At 51.5% G+C, this 17520-nt stretch overlaps 3 protein-coding genes across 4 annotated transcripts in view; 1 reads left to right on the forward strand and 2 right to left on the reverse strand.

Moving 5' to 3' along the window:
* Nucleotides 1-170: 170 nt before the first annotated feature.
* On the reverse strand, nucleotides 171-3928 carry PSMD9 (proteasome 26S subunit, non-ATPase 9). The gene is made up of 6 exons (XM_051785767.1): nucleotides 3760-3928; nucleotides 3527-3629; nucleotides 2563-2756; nucleotides 1999-2100; nucleotides 1403-1491; nucleotides 171-1097 (listed from the first exon to the last, which is right to left on the reverse strand). Exons 1-6 carry the CDS (start codon nucleotides 3871-3873, stop codon nucleotides 1070-1072), a joined length of 630 nt encoding a protein of 209 aa, XP_051641727.1. The 5' UTR covers nucleotides 3874-3928; the 3' UTR covers nucleotides 171-1069.
* A 1099-nt stretch (nucleotides 3929-5027) lies between these two features.
* HPD (4-hydroxyphenylpyruvate dioxygenase) lies at nucleotides 5028-11022 on the forward strand. Of its 2 annotated transcripts, none has more exons than XM_051785860.1 (14): nucleotides 5028-5253; nucleotides 5463-5492; nucleotides 6241-6303; nucleotides 7097-7201; nucleotides 7387-7429; nucleotides 7519-7601; nucleotides 7729-7818; nucleotides 7916-8019; nucleotides 8186-8263; nucleotides 8425-8587; nucleotides 8909-8980; nucleotides 9625-9747; nucleotides 9893-10009; nucleotides 10146-11022. In XM_051785860.1, the coding sequence occupies exons 1-14, from the start codon at nucleotides 5065-5067 to the stop codon at nucleotides 10254-10256; spliced, it is 1371 nt and encodes a 456-aa protein (XP_051641820.1). In that variant the 5' UTR covers nucleotides 5028-5064; the 3' UTR covers nucleotides 10257-11022. The 2 variants fall into 2 exon arrangements, with proteins under 2 accessions (XP_051641820.1, XP_051641819.1); XM_051785859.1 differs by having other exon boundaries at nucleotides 5159-5255; nucleotides 5466-5492.
* A 1149-nt stretch (nucleotides 11023-12171) lies between these two features.
* Nucleotides 12172-17520, reverse strand: part of SETD1B (SET domain containing 1B, histone lysine methyltransferase) — a 49935-nt gene continuing 44586 nt past the window's right edge. Inside the window, exon 18 of the mRNA XM_051785858.1 lies at nucleotides 12172-17071. Within this exon, the coding sequence (XP_051641818.1) occupies nucleotides 16898-17071 (174 nt within the window). The 3' untranslated portion in view covers nucleotides 12172-16897. The remainder of the gene's footprint in view (nucleotides 17072-17520) is intronic.

Here is a 17520-nt window from a genome sequence, read left to right on the forward strand (position 1 = left end):
TGCTCCTTACGAGTGATATGTTACTTATGCCAAAACTTGTTTATGAAGCACTATTGCAGGGTGTGCAGCTTACCTGGGCTCTGCAAGGTCAGGAGTCATTACTCTGTGTCTGTGCAGGTTTGCATTTAACCCACTCAACTCTGCCCCAAATAATAACTTTTACGAGAATAGAAAGAGGCAACACTCAGCTTTATTGTTTTGGGAGAGTATTTTGAAGTTCAACTGGAAACAAGCTTAAAACAAACCACTCATCCCCGAAATCCCCTCAAACCTGTTGTGGGTTAGGAATAGTATTCCCCAATTTAGTGTTCCCACTGAAAACACCCCAGCACCACTCCCTCACTCTCCCCCACCATGGATGGAGAGGAGAATGGGAGGCACAAAAAGGTAACCCCTGTCCTGGCTGGAACCAGGACAACACTCCAAAGCCAACTCCCACAAATAAATACAAAAAAATTTTAAAAAAAGAGAGAGAGAAGCCAGATTAGGAGCACTTTTATCATAACAACATGAACTACTAAAAGTAAACAAAAGTAGAATTATAACCCCTATTCCTTATCTCACTGACTGAAAATAACTGGGCATTCCAAAACTCTTTTCAGCATGTTCAGTGACTTTAAAAATTGTGGTAATGTGGGGAAGATAAAGTATCAACCTTGCGTATTTCTTACCTGTCATCTACTATGAGAGGCATCAAAAAGTGCTCTAGAAGTTTTGAGCAGGTATTACAAGATATTCAGTGAGGAATTTTAGAGGGGGAAAAAGGGAATGTTCCATTATCACCAAATAAGAGCATTTCAAGCTCTTCAGAGCCTATATCTGAGAGGTTTGGGTCTCTCCAGGGCCTTATTCTAAAGTGCTACAACACAGAAGAGGTGAGAATCCACATCTTGCAACTCCACACTGACAACCAGTGCAATTCTGAATTGCAGGCAGGCCCTGCTCTGCCAGAACCCCTTCAGGCTCTGGGACCAGAGGTCACAGCAACAACACGTGGGGAAGTTCTCAAACCAGATCAGAGTCCAGAAAGCAGGCACAAGCTTCAGTTTTATTGTTTTCTAAGTGATGGTCATCTTTGCAGGGGAATGATATTGCAGCTGAAAAAGAAAAGAACAGAAGGAAACATGAAAATCTCAGTTCTCCAACAAGAGATCCAACATGGGACGAATCAGACCCTCCACAACCCTCCTCCATTGGTTTCCTCTACCAGACAAACCAGCCCCTGAGACCTTCCTCTCATGGAACTTGACTCCCTGTATTCCTGTGCAAAGACTCCAGCTCCCAGTCTGTCACAGGGCGCAGTGACACACTGAGGGCAGAGCCCAGAGCTGGCCCTGCTCAGGAAATGTGTTCTGAGCTGCTGAAAGCCTCATCCCCTCTAGGAAGTGAAACATCAGCTCACCCCAGGAGGCCCTTCCCAGCCCAGCGCTTCGGAGTCAACCCCACGTGCACCCTCCTGCCACCACGGATCACAGTCACACTCAGGGGTCTCTGAAAGGGAGGAAAAAAATAAAAATTAAAAGAAATATTTCAATTTTCCATCAGCAAGTCAGCTCTCTTCTTCCTTCTTTTCCTGAAGCACCAGAACATTAAGCCCAGGGAGCTGTTCTGCAGCAGCACCCATTCCTATTCCTATGGCTGTAACTGGAAGAAGAGAGTGTTTTGCATGGAGACATCTCCAGGAAATTTCTCACTTCCACTATAAAGCACTTAAGGCTGTGGCAGATTCTTTGGCCAGTCCACAAGGGTGGCACAGCAATGCTGGCTGCTGCTGCAGGGACAACACGATGCCCACAGCCAAGAGCACACACCTCTCAGCCCTCCCATCCATCAGCAATTAGCTCAATGCTGTGAGAGAACAAGGCTACAACAGCACAGACTGAATCTTGACACTCTTTCTGACAGAGAAATGATAACTCCAGAGATCCAAGTTCCATAGAAAAAGCTGTGGCTGACAGAGCCAGGCAGAGAATGCAGTCACAGCAGAAATGAGCTCACCCCCTCGCTGTGCTGCACCACTGTGGCAACGTTCTGCAGGGTCTGGAAGTTGTTTGCGTTGACAGAACCAAACTCCACAATCTCGTCATCAACCTGAAGTCCCTGGACAGAAAAAGAGAGATGAGCATCTGCATTCTCCAAAGACAGGTAATAACACAGGGAGTAACACAGGAGCATCACCTGCACCCAGCACAGAGTGGTGTTATGACCCTTCTTACCACTCAGGCAGCTGAACTACATCACACCCTCTCCATGTCTATAGGAGGAGGGAAGTACTCATTCCTCTGTCCTATTTTATGGGAAAAAAATACCAAGGCTAGAATGGTCAGTAAGGTGTGGGATGAGCTGTGTGATGCCAAGATACAGCTGAGACAGCACCCACCTCATTCCTGTACAGCAACTGCTCTATGCACAGGACACCCCAGTGTGACCAAACAAAGGGGGGACACCCTAATCAACCCTACAGCTTATTCCCACTTACTAACAAGAGACAGACCAAGCCATCAGCTATGTTTTCTCTCTGGCTCCACACAAAGCCTTCCCCAGGAGCTGTCCCCAACCTACCGAGACACTGGCAGGGGATCCCGGGGTCACAGCGTTCACTTTGGCAAAGGGCTGTGGCAGGCTCTGGTTCTGGCTCATGGCCTCTGCCAAGGCCTCTGCCTCATCCCGGGCTTGCTTCTCCTTCTCCCGGGCGTGCAGCTGGTGCAGAGCCTCCTCCACCTGCTTCATTAAGGCCTTGTGATCGTTCTGCAGACCTGTGGGTGACACCGTGAGCACAAGGGGAGCACGAGCAGGTTCCACCCAAGGCCTCTCAGTCCCTCTGCAGAACCATGTTCTGGGTGTCTCTGAGCTCAGCAAGAACCTCTGCTGGTCCTGGTCTATCTGCTGGGGCCTCCTGCCAGCCTGGCAGATGTTTATCAGCCAAAATCAGACGCTGAGAAAACCACCCTACAAATTTTGGTAAACACATGAGGGCAGCAGGGCCAGGAGTGCCACAATCCCTGATAACACAGTGAAAGCTGAAGTTCTCTTTCCGTCACCTACTGTTACACATGGAGAGCAAAACCCCTCCCCAAAGACAGGGCATAGGGACGAAACAAACGCCAGGCTGTTTCTCTACCCAAAGTTTATCCTACAAACACCCCAGAAAAGCTTTGCTGTACTGCACTGATCCCAAAGGGCTTCACAGCACAGGCAGAATTTTGATGCTGCTGCCGCAGCAACACGTGGACAAAAGCGTTTACTGACTCAGCCGATCCGCCAGCTCCGAGCACTGAGCAGAACCGCTGGGAGAGAGGCTCAGCGCAGGTAATTTTGAGGAATTACAAGGAAGAGGCTGCAGATGGAGGGGTTTGAGAGAATTAAAGGGTGTCGCCGCCGTTCCAGGGTGTTTACCCAGCGCAGGGGCCGGCACAGAGCAGGGGCCCTCCCGGGTTCCCGCACACACCCCGGGTTCCCGCACACATCCCGAGCTCCCGGCTCATCCCAGCCCCGGGAAGGGCCCCCCGCGCCGCTCCCCGCTCACAGATGATGTTGTGCCGCGCGGTGCGCACTTGGTACAGGTCGATGTCGTTGCGGGGGAAGCCCTCGGCGTCCACCAGCGGCTCGTGCATCCCGACGCCCTTTTGCTGCGAGGGAAGAGAAGGCTGGGATGGAGTCGGGATGGGGTCGGGATGGGGTCGGGATGGGGCCGGGATGGGGCCGGGAGCGCTGCCCGGCCCCGCGCCCCCCCCGTCCCGCCGCGCCCCCGGCACCGACCCCCTCCAGCAGCTCGTAGCAGGCCTTGATCTGCGCCTCGATCTCGTCCTTCCTGCGCACCAGCTGCTGCACGTCGCTGACGGTGACGGGGCGGCCCCCGCCGGGCTCCGCCATGGCCGGGACGGGCGCGACGGGCGGGACCCGCAGCGACGGCGGCCGGGAAGGACCGCGGGGGGAGGGCGGGGCGGGAGCGCCGGGGGCGGGGCCGGAGGGACCGGGGCGGGGCCAGAAGGGCTGGGGCGGGGCCAGAACGCCGGGGGCGGGGCCAGAGGGACCAGGAGGGCGTGGCACCGCGGTGGGGACAGCGTGGAGTGGGACAGCGGTGTCACCGTCACTGGGTTACAGAGCAGGGGTGGCGACATGGCATGGCACAGCAGTGTGACTGCCACTTACACAGCTCTGATGGTGACATGTGGTGGCACAGCAGTGTCACTGCCATAGGGTTACAGAGCTGTGGTGGTGATGTGGGGTGGCACAGCAGTGTCACTCTCATTGGGTCACACAGCTCTGATTGTGCCATGGGTGACACAGCAGTGGCAATAACACAGAGTGGCACAGCTGTGATGGTGTCATCTGGTGACACAGCAGTGTCACTGCCACTGGGTTACACAGCTCTGGTGGTGGTGACATGGAGTGGCACAGCTGTGCTGGTGCCCTATAGCGACCCTGTTCCTGCTGCTGGCCCCTCTCCAGCCGGTGCACATGGGCCTGGGTGGTGCACAGCATCTATGTCTCCCAGGGAGAGTGGCAGCAGGGGACAGCCCCACCACTAAACCTCTCCACCTGTCCTCCATGCCACTGGCACCCACCCAAGTCCCCCATGCTCATCCCCCCTGGCCCTGCTGGTGGCCTGACTTGCTACCACTTCCAGCTGTGGGGTGTTAGTACACTGGTGTCTCCCCTGGCAGGGCCACCTTGTGTCCCCTCCTCCTGCTGCTCCCATGGTTTGGGGCCTTTGGCAGTGCTGGGCTCGCTGGAGATGAAAGTGGCACCACATGCCCCTGTGCCCAGGCACCACACACACAACTGGACTCTGCAGGCTGTCCTGGCTCAACGTTGGCCAGGATGACAAATCCCCATGATGGGGTGAGTGTCCCTAGGGGCAGGGGGGGGGGCAGGGGGATGTGCTGCTGTGGTTGCGTCACCCACCGTGGCCCAGCACCCACGGGGGCAAGAGGTTTGGCTGTGGGGTCAGCAGAGCCTCACGTGCTGCACACCCACCCCCCTGCACACCCAGCCCCCTGCACACAAACATCCCTGCACACACACCCCCTCCACAGCCAGGGTCTCACAGGACCCTGTGGCATGGCCCCGGTGTGTCACCCACCACCCCCCGGACGGTGCTGGCAGTTCCCAGCCCAAACCAAACACATCCCTGGGTTGGTGGTGGGAGAAGGTGGAGCCGAGGAGGAGCCTCCCCCGTCCCCCAGTATATTAAATGCCCTTCTGGACTCCGTCTCTCTCTGCTGCTGCCACATTGCCAGGTCACAAAAATGGTGAGGGGGCAGCAGATGGGAATTCAATTAAACATTCAGGGCTCCGTGGTGTCTCAGGAGCTTTAATCTCTGCTTGAATTGGGACTTGTTAGTGACTGTGCTGGAAGTGGTGCAGCAGAGCTGCTCCTCACTCCCTGACCTTTGGATTCAGCTCCACAGGGGCTGCAGTACATGACCTGTTAACGTCTCTCTTTTCTGATTCTCTTTCAGACGTCTTACACAGACAAGGGAGAAAAGGTAAGAGCTGAATCGTGCCCCTGTCCTGCCCCACTGCCTGATGTGTTAGTGCAGATAATACCCATTCCTTACTCCTTGATTACCTGGTAAAATCAGAAGTAAAACTGTTCTGGCTGGGCCTCACAAGCTCCTCATTGTAAATTAGTATTAAAAATTTAATTTTTTTTTGTTTCCTTCTGGTTTGGGAGGAGAGTGACAAATGGGAGATGATGGGTCAGATTGAAGCTTAAGCAGAATCCTCATTTCATGCAACGTTTATTTCCAAATGCTGCACCTTTTCATTGCCTTTTTCTTCTTTAGTGCTTCCAACCACCCGTGCCCATTGTGGCTGGGTGGCAGTGGGGGGCAGAGCTAAGGGGAATCTGTCCTGGCACTGGTGGTTGTTTAAGAGCTTTTGGTACAGAAATAATCTTTGACACACTGGGGTTCATGGATGGGCAGCCCACTGGGGTGGCCAATTGTGGGGAGCACTGGGAGAACCGGGACCGTGGCTGTAGCTCCAGGTGAGCCAGGGCTTTGTACCTTCTAACCTGCAGTGCAGAATCCTGTGGGACTTGATTGTAAAGCAGTTTGGAAAAGGGCTGTTTCAGGGTTGTTCCACCCAGTTAATTCAGATGCATTTGCAGGAGACACATTTGCAGGGTCACAGTTGCCACTTCTCCCTGCCCTGGAGCCAGGCAGTGCTGCGGGAGGGGGGGCAGCAGCAGCAGCAGCAGCAGCTCCCAGCCCTGTTTTCCCTTCCTCTTAGCCCGCGCGAGGCCGCTTCATCCATTTCCACTCCATCACCTTCTGGGTCGGCAATGCCAAGCAGGTGAGAGGTGGTGGCTGCCAGGCACGTGTGGCCGCGGGCACCTGTCCCGCCGGGACGGGGCGGGCGCTCCGGGCATTGGCTGTAGGGGGGGCGGTTCGTCCCAGCAGCCCCTCGGGCCAGGGATGTGCCGCTGTCCCGAAGCCCGTCCCTGGCTCGGCGCCCGTCCCCGGGGGCCCGTGGCCTTGGTGGCCCTTGCGCAAGGCGAGGGGCGGCTGCCGGGGGTGTGCGGGGCAGGACCTGGGGTGTGCAAACCAGCACACTTAGCTGGGCTCAGGCTGTGGGCACCGGAGCCCACAGAGTTGTTCGGCCTTGTGGGGAGTTAAAAATCCCTCTGCTTCAAACCTGAACTGCATTTCACCCAGCCTTGCAGAACAGGAGATGAGCAGAAATGTTTCGTGATTGGTGGTGGCTCTCGGTTGGGTTAGGTTGGGCCTTGGGTACAAGAGGCTCTGGAGGCAGCACTTCCCCCTGAATTTGGGTTTTTTCCTCAATGTGGGCCCTTTCTTGCCTCAGCTTGTTCCCCTTGGGTTGCTGGAGGGAAGCAGAGAAACTGGGCTGCTCCTGCACACACACACACACACACACCCCACACACACATGCACACATGTGACTTGCATGTGTGTGACTTGCACACGCTGCAGTTGCCATTCCCCATGGGCTGTTGGCACTGCCCTGGCCATGGGGAGCCCTGTAGGAAGCAGGAGGAGCCCCGTGGGAACTGGGAGATGCCCTGTGGAAACTGGGGACCACCAGTGCCACAGCTTCACCCAGGGTGGCTCTCACCTGCCCACAGGCTGCATCCTACTACTGCAACAAGCTGGGGTTCGAGGAGCTGGCATACCGGGGGCTGGAGACCGGCAGCAGGGAGGTGGTGTCACATGTCATCAAGCAGGACAAGGTAAGGGGGCTGGTACACCTGGCAAAGGTGCCACTGTCAGGACGGGGGAAGATGAGGTGGTGGTGGGTGCTGCCAAACCCTGTTTGCACCATGAAACCCATCACCTGCAATGCCTCAGCCCCAGGCTGGGGCTGCAGCCACACCGCTGCAGGTCCATCCTCACCTCTCCTCCTCTTCCTCACCAGATCATCTTTGTTCTCTCCTCCGCTCTCAACCCAGGCAATGAGGGTAGGTGTCCCGGGGGGGATGGAGTGGGAAGTGGCCGAGGGCGAAGCAAAGCAGCTCTGCTCACCCACGGCTGCTCTTGCTCCGGGCAGAGATGGGGGAGCACCTGGTGAAACACGGCGATGGGGTGAAGGACATCGCCTTTGAAGTGGAGGACTGTGACTTCATTGTGCAGGTAGGCAGCCCCTCCACTCCCTCCTGCACAGCCCCCTGAAATGGAGGGGGGAGGCAGGGAAGGGCCTGGGGATGTCTCCTCCCAGCGCAGGGGAGCTGTGGCAGGAGTGGGTCTCTCTCCTGTCCAGAAAGCCAAGGAGCGCGGAGCTGTGGTGGTGAAGGAGCCCTGGGTGGAGCAGGACAAATTTGGGAAGGTGAAGTTTGCGGTGATCCAGACGGTAAGTGGCAGGGAAGAGTGGGGCCCATGGAGCAGGGTGAACCTGAGAGGTCCCAAAATAAACAAGGCCACCACACAACTGCTTTTCCCTCTCGCAGTACGGTGACACCACCCACACCTTGATAGAAAAGCTCAACTACAAGGGCCTGTTCCTACCCGGGTATCACCCGCCCCTCTTTAAGGACCCCCTGCTGCCCAAGTTGTGAGTACTTTCTAGAGGGTCCTGGCTGGCTCCTTGTCATCACGTGCTGGTGGGATGGATATCCCATTGAGGAGCTGGACAGGTTCCCACCACCTTGCCCTGGAGCCCTTCATGCTGTGGGGTGCCCCTGAGCTCAGCTGAGACCCCCCTTGGCTTCCCCCCACAGACCGAGTGCCAAGCTCAGCTTTGTTGACCATGTCGTGGGGAACCAGCCTGACCTCGAGATGGTCCCAGTGGCAGACTGGTAAGAGTGGGGAGGTCTGGTGGGAGGTGGGATGGAGCAACAGCACCGCTCTGCTGCTCTCACCACTTCCATGGTGGTGGCTGAGGCTATTTAAGCCAGAGAGAGCTTTGTTAGTGTGGGGACGGGACGAGGGTTGATTGTGCCCTTTGTGGCCTGGGCAGGTACCAGAAGAACCTGCTCTTCCACCGCTTCTGGTCGGTGGATGACAAGCAGCTGCACACCGAGTTCAGTGCCCTGCGCTCCATCGTGGTCACCAACTACGAGGAGACCATTAAGATGCCCATTAACGAGCCGGCACCAGGCAAGAAGAAATCCCAGATTCAGGTGAGCAGATGCTGGTGTTTGATCCATCTGGATGCCTCTACTGCCAGCAGGGCTTTGGTGAAGGAAAAGGGACCAAGGGTCAGTGATTTGGAGCAGATTTGTTGTGCTACGGTGGTTGCTGGAAAGCAATCCTGGCTCTGCCAAACCCTGGGGGAGCCACCAGGCAGAGCCAGTTTACCCCTGATCTCATCAACAGTGTCTTTCTGTCGTTTTGTGGCCCCCTTGAGCTGATTTTGCCTTCATGTTTTCGAGCCCACACCCATCCCTTTGCAGTTGTAGCTGCTCTGTCATTAAAATGTCATTAAAATCTTTTCCCTGTAGGAATATATTGACTACTACGGAGGGGCCGGAGTGCAGCACATCGCCCTGAACACCTCCGACATCATCTCAGCAGTGAGTGCCCCCAGGAACCCCCTGTCCCAGCCTGTCCTGCCCCAGCACCTCTGGGCACAGCCCTGTCACAGGGCAGGGGTGGACTGTGACCTGACAGGCAGAGCAAACAGGCTCTGTGCCGTGGTTGTTTTACAACCAGGATTAACTGCCCAGTGAGTCCATGCAAAGGGGCCTGTGTAGAGCTGTGAGCTGCTGGCAGACACCCATCCCTCCAGCTTAAAGCAATCAGGGTCTGCAGGGCCCCCAAGGGCATCTCCATCCTCAGTGGGGGGCCTGTGGGAGCTCGGGCAGCTGGGGCTGATGGGCTGAGCCCCCAGAGCCCAACACCTGCCCTCAGCTGGGGCAGGGGCACATCTGGGTTGAGCCCTGCTGCTGCTGAGCACTGGGTCTGGGCTCCTCTCCAGACCAAAGGGCCCCCAGAGGTGTGGGGGGTCAGGTGGGATGAAGCATCTTTGCTTGCTGGTCAGCTCCCTGCACCGCCTGGAGAGGGCACCTTGGGCCCTCACATTCCTGGTGCCTGAAGATGATGAGGTTGCCTAAAATCATGGGAAAACATCTGGCTCCAAACACTGCCTGTCCCAGGCCATCCTCCAGGCACAAACCCCTCCCAAACTGACCCACGCCGGGTGTCCTGTGCCTTGCAGATCACCAACCTGAAGCAGCGGGGCATGCAGTTCATGGATGTGCCCTCCAGCTACTACCAGGTGCTGCGGGAGAGGCTCAAAACTGCCAAAATCAAAGTGAAGGAGAACATTGACAAGCTGGAGGTGAGTCAGAGCAGCCCAAGAGGGAAAAGGTCTGCTCAGGGCTGGACTGGATCCTCAAAGTGTTTTGCAGGGACATGAGTGATGCAGAGACACCCCCTTGCTCCTCTCTGGGTCTTTGAGCTGTTGTCCTGCTTCTTTTCTCCAGGAACTGAAAATCCTGGTGGATTTTGATGAGAAAGGCTACTTGCTCCAGATCTTCACCAAACCAGTTCAAGACAGACCCACGGTGTTTCTGGAGGTGATCCAGAGGCATAACCACCAGGTGGGTGTGAGGATCTCTCGATGATCCTGGCCGGGAGCCCTCAGGGCCATCAAGCCCCATGTCCAGCCAGCTCTCAGTGCTGCTCTTTCCCAGCCAGTTCCAAATCCTCTGGTCTGGAACACTGTTGTCTGCACAGGGCTTCGGTGCCGGGAACTTCAAGTCTCTGTTTGAAGCAATAGAAATGGATCAAGATGCCAGAGGAAACCTGACCATCCTGGAGCCCAACGGGGAGACCAAGCGCATGTAGAGGGCGTCAAGAAGTGCTGCCCTCGTCCCCAAAGAGCTGATTCCCAAGCAAACTGGGAAACAGCTCATGGTTTGGTAAATAGCCCAGACTTAAGTGTCACAAACCCAGGGAAGCCACTGCCAAGTTGGACGTGAAAAAGGACTCAACACCGACCCCGACCCAGCCCTGGCGCTGCCCTCCAGTGGCTTTCTGGGAGTCGGGGCGTGGGAAATAGTAAACACACTTTAAAAGCAGCTTAATCTGATCCAAACCATCGAATTCTTAACAAAGGGCAGATTTAAGGCATGTGCCAAAGACACTCAGCTATGGAGGGAGGCAGAAGAAATAACTGGGAGGGCCCAAATTTAGTCTATCCAAAGTTTTAATTTTAGCTATGCGGGAAGCTGGGAAAGCACAGAGGTATCTGGCTTTCTCTGCATCTCCTTTTGTAACATTTTGTTTTAATTGCTTTTAGATTCAATCTTGAATTTGGAGAATAAACAGTTTTAGGGCAGCTACAACACTCTGGAATGAGAATTAATCTAATTTACATGTTTCAGTCTTCCAAAGGCAACAGACTTGCTCTAATACCTGCAAATTCCCAAATTAATGAAGGGTTGGGGTTTATCCCGTGTTTCAAGCAGTAATTGCTAGCATTGGCAGCACTTGCTTGGCTCAGATCATGGCTGCCTGTGCAAAGTCCCCTCTGGGCATCACTTTGGTGTTGTCACTGTCCTTCGCATGGCACTTCCCTCACTGACACAATAAAACCCTTTTCTGACACAGCCCAAGTGCCTGGTGAGTCCACGTGTGGGGGCTGGAGCCCCCCTACCCCGTTAGCTGGGGCTGCAGGTCGAGTGCAGGAGTCACAAACCTCAGCCCAGAGCTGCTGAAGAACATCCCGGGGTCTCCAGGGCCCACAGGTCTCCCCACTGTTGCACATCCTCCCTCCAAAGCCCTGCTGCTCCCCGTTTCCCAGCATGGAAGCTGCTCAAACCCTGAGCCCTCGGGTCTGAATGGGCTCCTCGGACATGAATCCTTCCATCTTCCCAATCCATGCCCTTCCAGGTTGAGTCCTGCTGCCTCCTGCCCCCCGAGGCTGGGTTGTCCTGCAGCCCTGTCCCTCCAGCACCGTGGTCACCTATGGGGTCCAAGAGCTGAGCTGGGAAATCACCTGCAGCCCAGGCTCTGTCCTATCTCTTCCATTTCCTCCCCCACCAGCCATTCCATTCGTCTGCTCCAGGTATTTGTTTTTGTAAAGCTCAGAGAGGTCACTGTGACTCCCTGTTGCCAAAGCTCAGCAGCTCCCCCGGCTCCCCCCTCCCGTTGGCCCAAGGGAGCAGAACTCACTTCAGATTCCCCAGAATCACAGAGTGTCCTGAGCGGGAAGGGACCCACAGGGATCATCCAAGTCCAACTCCTTGCAAGTTGAATAAACTGATTTAAAAAGAAAGAAACCTCTGGCCCCAACAGCCTTACAGCATCACTAACACCTTGCTTCGTGGTTAAGGGCTTTTGCCTTCGTAAAGTTAAATAAATAAATAAATAAATAAAAGAAGGATATGAACTCAGACAAATCCAAGGCAGAGGCTGGAGGAGCAGGGACCCCTGACCTGCCCTGAGGTCAGATGTGTTTGGGACTCCTGGCAGGGGGGCTGTGCTTGTAAGGATTTTTAATACTGGGACATTTTTCTTTAGGTTTATAGACTTGAATCCCTTGCATATTTCTTTCATGCAATACAATGTCGCCTAAATTCGTTTCCTGCTCACCAGAATTAGTATTTTCGGTAAACTTTGCTGAAAACCAGTTCTTCACACTGTTCTTGTTCTGGATCTGCCTCCTTGAGCTCTGACAGTTCCCAACACAGGTCTAAGAGCAAAAAGCTGCCCTGGCTATATATTAAGCACAACATAATTTTTCTGTAAGAAAAGTCAGTATATTTATGGTTTGCTTTATAAAAGTTACTATAATACAATGGTACATAGTATTCAATTCACAAAAATATGAACAAATATATACAGCATGACACATCCACAACAAAAACACTTTCTTCAAAACAAGATACATACTGGTGACAGATTCTATATGCACAAAACATCCCTAAAGTCATAAATTTGCTTAACGAAAGAAAAAGCAGAAATCCTAAATCTTCAAAGCAGAGTTGTTGCCTTTTTTTTTTTTAAGGAACTTAAAAAAAAAAAAAAGTTGTGGTTTTATTTTCCATTTATTGCAAATCATTTGACCTGCTTACTTTTAAAGGAGGCCTCTTGATTTCCACGCTGGGAATTAAAACAACCAGAAAACTGCAAGGATTGGGAGCTGGGTGTTCTTCCACTTTTAAAACTGCCCCGTTGTTTTAGAGTGTCCGTTTCGATGTGTTTCTTTTCAGTTGGACAAATCCTACAGTGGCAATTAAGGAGGAAACTCATAAAAACAAAACAAATATTAAACTGAAAAAATCCAGTTGCAAACCTGCTTAAATACATTTTAGGGTGTCTATTAGACTGTACACATTTCCTCGCTTGAAATAAATAGATTTTGCACATTAGGTTTCAGACTGAGGGGTCAGGGGAAAGAAGAAGCCTTGACTTGGCAATTTTTTGACTTCAGTTTCTTAATGCTTCTAATTTCATCTATTTATTTGACAAAAAACCCTCATATTTATACAGAATTTACATTATACAAAGCTTGACACAAGCTGTAAATGCCACCAGCTCCTTTGCTATACTCAGTCCTTCTTCCTCCCCATCTCGACATGATTTAGAGCTGGAATCTGTTTAAAAAGAACTCCAAATTACAATAGTCACTTTTAATAAACTATTTACATGCTCTTGAAGTACAAAGAAATCAGCAAAAAAATTTCAACATGTTTCTACAAGAAACAGTGTTTGAAGAGAAGATTCTTGAGTTTGCCTATGTACAGAGGATGCATTTTTTTTTATACTTCAAAATCCTTTTTTTTCCTTAAATTTTTATTTTATACAGAAATGCACTGAAATGATCCCTGAAAAAGGTCACAAAAACCGGAACTGAAACTACTGTATAATTTGTTGAAGTTTAAAAATGTTGGTTTTCTTTTTTTCCTTGTAGAAATAAGCTGCTCTATACAATATAAATAACTGCAAGATGAGCCCCTTCCCCTCCTGGATCCCCGAGAGTCACAGACCAACTTTGGGACCAACCTGGGACTGCAGGTGGGTGTGAACTGCACGGATCAACAGAGGTGTTGGGCAGCACTTCCTATGGATGCCACCGTGGAGGGACCTGCACCCTGAACTCACACCAGCTTCCTATTGGGAAACTAAAGGTTTAAGCTCTCCTTCCAAACTTTTGCATTGCTCTCCCGGGTGATTTCTCCCAACGAGGTGGAATTTTGCAGGGAGCACAGTCGATGTCTCTCTCTCTCATTATTGTCTCAGACTTCAATTTAAGTGACAATAAACTGGGGACAGGCTTTTCAGTGAACAAAACCATTTCAGTCTCTCTGAAAGCAGCACGTGCTGGTGAGGTTTCCCTTTAGTCCTTGTCTGTGTTTCCATGGGGTGCCGGGGTGCCCGTGCTGAGCGCGGGAGAACAACGCTGGGGGTGACCCAGGCTGTGCATGCACCACACACCTCCTGCCCTCCTCTCATCTCACCCCTTGCTAAGTACAAGCCAAAGGACCTGGAGGGATTAGAGGCATCTCCAGGGGTGCCTTCCCAAACCACATCTGTGGCTGCAGGGCTCCCCTGGCCCAAGGAGACCCCGCAGGGACAGGGCAGCCACAGGCACCCGCAGCGCTCATGGAAATCACTGCACTGGACTTGCAGTCCTCACCATAAAATGATCTGTTCTGGGGTTGGGGCAGCTTCCCAGTCTGAGACAAATATCCCAGGTAGGACTTTGCAAGCCAAGATTTACAGGGAAGAAAAGAGAAGCCTCGGGTTTGGCTTTGAGACCAGACCAACATGATTTTTCAGAAGTGCTATGGATCCAACAGCTCTGTTTCTTCCTGGGGAACTACTGAGAGCTCAGCTCTCACAAAACCTTACATTATTTGTCCAGGATCCTAAAAAGGGATGGATTACAGGCAGTTTCAGAAGTACCCAAGTGATTTAGGTGCTCATGGACTTTGGCACCCAAATCCCTTTGGTGCTCCTAAAAATGCAGCGAAAGGTCCCGAAGGTGACTGTGACCTTCCTCACCACAAACTGCAGGGGCCAATCCCATCCAGAGCACACAGATATGCTGGGAAACACAGAACTGCCATCAGGTTCTTGGGGCTGGGCCATTTGGGGTGTCCTCACCCCCACAAATCCACTGTTACTGCACTGGCTGGATGGACCAGAGAGGGATAAGGCCAAGGCCAGGGGCCAAAATGCCACACACAAGAGCTTCAGTTCTGAGACACAGGAAACTTCTGTGCATTTCCAAAGCTTTGAAAGTCAAAGGCCAAGCTGTAGAGATGCCAACTGGAGCTTCAACACAACAAAATGAACCTTCTTAAAAAACCCCCAAAACTAAACTAAACTGAGCAGCTGGTTTAACTCCCAAATGCCATCACTGCAGTTACAACCAACAGTCAGTGACAGAAACTAGTTGTGCTTCACAATTTTAGGTTCTGGGTCACCAATACCCAATTGCTGGAGAGATTTATAAAGAAGGGGGGGAAACAACAAAACCAAACCAAAACAAAAGCAGAGATGAGACTATCAGCAACAATCTGCTCACCCTCAGACAGAAATACAGGAGGTATTAAGGCAGTTTGGAGCAGTCTGTGTGTTCCTGCCCTTTCAGGCCTTTTATCTGAAGAAGAAATTCAGATGCAGAGGTCTAACCTACATTACAAGCTCCACTCAGCAGTGCAGGCCTGGCAATTCCATGGAACAGCTGAAAAAACTTCCAGGAACCTCTTTTGCAAGGTTGTAACCTCTGCTCACGGAGGTTTGAAAGGCTACAAGAAAACAGCTGTGTAATTGGTTCTGTGGGGAGAAGATGTTTAGTTATGCAGATAATCTTCCCATTTCATAATGACATTGCAACTTCCCCTTATAAGCCAATTAAAAAGGGTTTAGTACAGCTAATCTCTACTTTTAAAGCAGGAGAAATTCAATGCAAGTTGGAAAACTGATCCTGTCTACACCTGAACGGTCACATAACATTTCCAGATCACATCCAAAGAACTATTTCTTTGGTGTTTTGCCCCATTTTTAAATGGAACCCCTTGAAGAACTGCAACACAGCACATCCACAAGGACAAAATATACCGAGAAATCATTTCAAGGCATGCCTTCCAAATTTGGAGAAGCATTCATCATTTCCATGCTGTAGATGGGGGGGACAGGATTGTTCTCAGGGACACTTTTACCACGATCTTACTGGAGGGATGGGACCACCCCCAGGCCAAGTTACTGAGTAACAGAGGGAGGAGAGCGGCACAGCACAGCTTGCTCCTATCACAGGAGGATCTCCCACATTCAAATACAGAGCAAATACTCCACTTAAACACTGGAAAGGGCAGGGAAATGCAGATGAAAGGGAGAAAAGTGAACATGAGACACACATCAGCCTGTTTCCCATCTATGGGAAGAAAATCCTGTTCCAAACGTGGGCCATAGTCTTTGCTTACAAGCAGGGCAGAATTTCTACAGCTGAGTTCTCCCCTTAATCTCAGCCTCTTCTGCATGCAAGACAAACTCATCTCCAAGGAATGGGCATCCCCAAAGGCCACACGCTGTGCCACGATGCTACAGCTACACAACTGACTCCAGCTCTCACTGTGATTGCAGTATCCAAGCATTTCTCACGCAGGGGTGCAGAGGTTTGGATCCCCCATAGACCAGCATGGCATAGAAAATGAGAGACGAGCCCAAGGCTGTGAGTTGAGGTCTGTGCTGACCCGACTCTGCCTCCAGGGGTCTGGCTGAGGGGATTTGTTCAGGCTCATCCCTAACAAAAAGGCAGGACAGTTCACCTCTAGTCTCATTGTGGACATATCTACACACACACACCCCCAAGCACACTCACACGCTCATTCACACACCCTCAAGCCTCTGGCTTGCTCTGTAACATCAACCTTACATTTATTTACAGCTTACTCTGAGAAATCTGTGCAATTTCAGCCAATCAAGCTCCCAACAAACCCTATATGGCATTTTCAGTCTCTGCTTCACATTTAAACGTTGAATGTCTTTTTCAACCAACAAAACTGATGAGAAAAAGGTAGCAGCATTTATGAAAAGATGAAGGTTCATAACAACAATTAAAAAAAAAAAAAAAAAGGTACCATTATCCCATTACGGAGCATTACTGTAGGGACTGAACAGAGAAGCTAGTGTTTGGATAGACCATGCCACAAAATGGTTATCACCTTTTTGTGTGCGTGTTGGATCTGAAAAGGAAAGAGCACCTGAAACGTGAACAGTCCTCGTAAGCGTGTGCGCTTTTTGCTTTCGCTCGTGATCCGGCAGAAGTGCGAAACTTGCTTGGTTTTCTTCTTCTCTTTTTCCTCTTTTTTTTTTTTTTTTTAAGTATTTTTTTAATCCTTTTAAATTTTTTTTTCTTCCTTTTTTTAATTTGTTTGTTTTTTTTTTTTCCTCTTTTTTTTGGCAAAGTGCAACCACACCTGGTTACCACAGTTTTGACATGGCTGAAGGTGCAAGTGTGACGAGAAACCTTGAGATCAGTTCAGGGTTCCCCTGCAGTTCTCAGAGCCACAGAGACATGGGATTTTTACATCCTCAATTGGAAACTTGTAGTCGTAGGTAATTTCCTCGTTCACATTGATGTGCTGCTTGGAGTAGATGACGATCTTCTTTTGGGACTCCACTGTGATCACTTTAGCATAACAATTTGGCTGCAAGGGTGACAGAACAGGTAATGATTTAGGTTCCCAGACTCCACACAATTACTCCAAGATAAAATAAAACAAGACAGTCCTTCCCCTTGACAGCCTCGGCCATGCTTCCGGAGCCTGGACCCAGGGGAAGCCTGGAGAGGGAGGCATGGAGCCAGACAACAGAGCAGCCCTCCTTGTGCTGCTCCAAAATATCCACATTCCAGTCATTTGTGGAGCAAAGGAGCCTGGATGATGTTCCACCAAATTTGTCACAGGTTAAGAGCAGCTCAGTGCTTAACAATTTGGCCAGGCAGCCAAACTGAGGGCAGATTGCAGCACGAAGCAGAGGGGAAAGCAGATTCTCTGCCTGCCAAGGCAGGGAATACTTTTCCCAAGTGGACACTATAAGGAGACTGTTCCCACAGAATAACAGTGCTAAAACTTGGTATGTTTTAAGGAAATATTTG

This window comes from Manacus candei, unplaced genomic scaffold (assembly GCF_025592945.1).
Source record: "Manacus candei isolate 608988 ecotype Guabito, Panama unplaced genomic scaffold, ASM2559294v1 h1tg000020l, whole genome shotgun sequence".
Lineage (NCBI taxonomy): Eukaryota > Metazoa > Chordata > Aves > Passeriformes > Pipridae > Manacus > Manacus candei.

Excerpts from the sequence above, each read along its gene's own strand:
- PSMD9 (XM_051785767.1), bottom strand. The coding sequence starts at position 3,873 with ATGGCGGAGCCCGGCGGGGGCCGCCCCGTCACCGTCAGCGACGTGCAG. Across the intron at positions 3,630-3,759 it reads GCTACGAGCTGCTGGAGGGG|CAAAAGGGCGTCGGGATGCA; the intron begins GTCGGTGCCGGG and ends CTTCCCTCGCAG. Across the intron at positions 2,757-3,526 it reads CGCGCGGCACAACATCATCT|GTCTGCAGAACGATCACAAG; the intron begins GTGAGCGGGGAG and ends TGTCACCCACAG.
- HPD (XM_051785860.1), top strand. The coding sequence starts at position 5,065 with ATGGCCCCGGTGTGTCACCCACCACCCCCCGGACGGTGCTGGCAGTTC. Across the intron at positions 7,819-7,915 it reads AGTTTGCGGTGATCCAGACG|TACGGTGACACCACCCACAC; the intron begins GTAAGTGGCAGG and ends TCCCTCTCGCAG. Across the intron at positions 8,981-9,624 it reads CCTCCGACATCATCTCAGCA|ATCACCAACCTGAAGCAGCG; the intron begins GTGAGTGCCCCC and ends TGTGCCTTGCAG.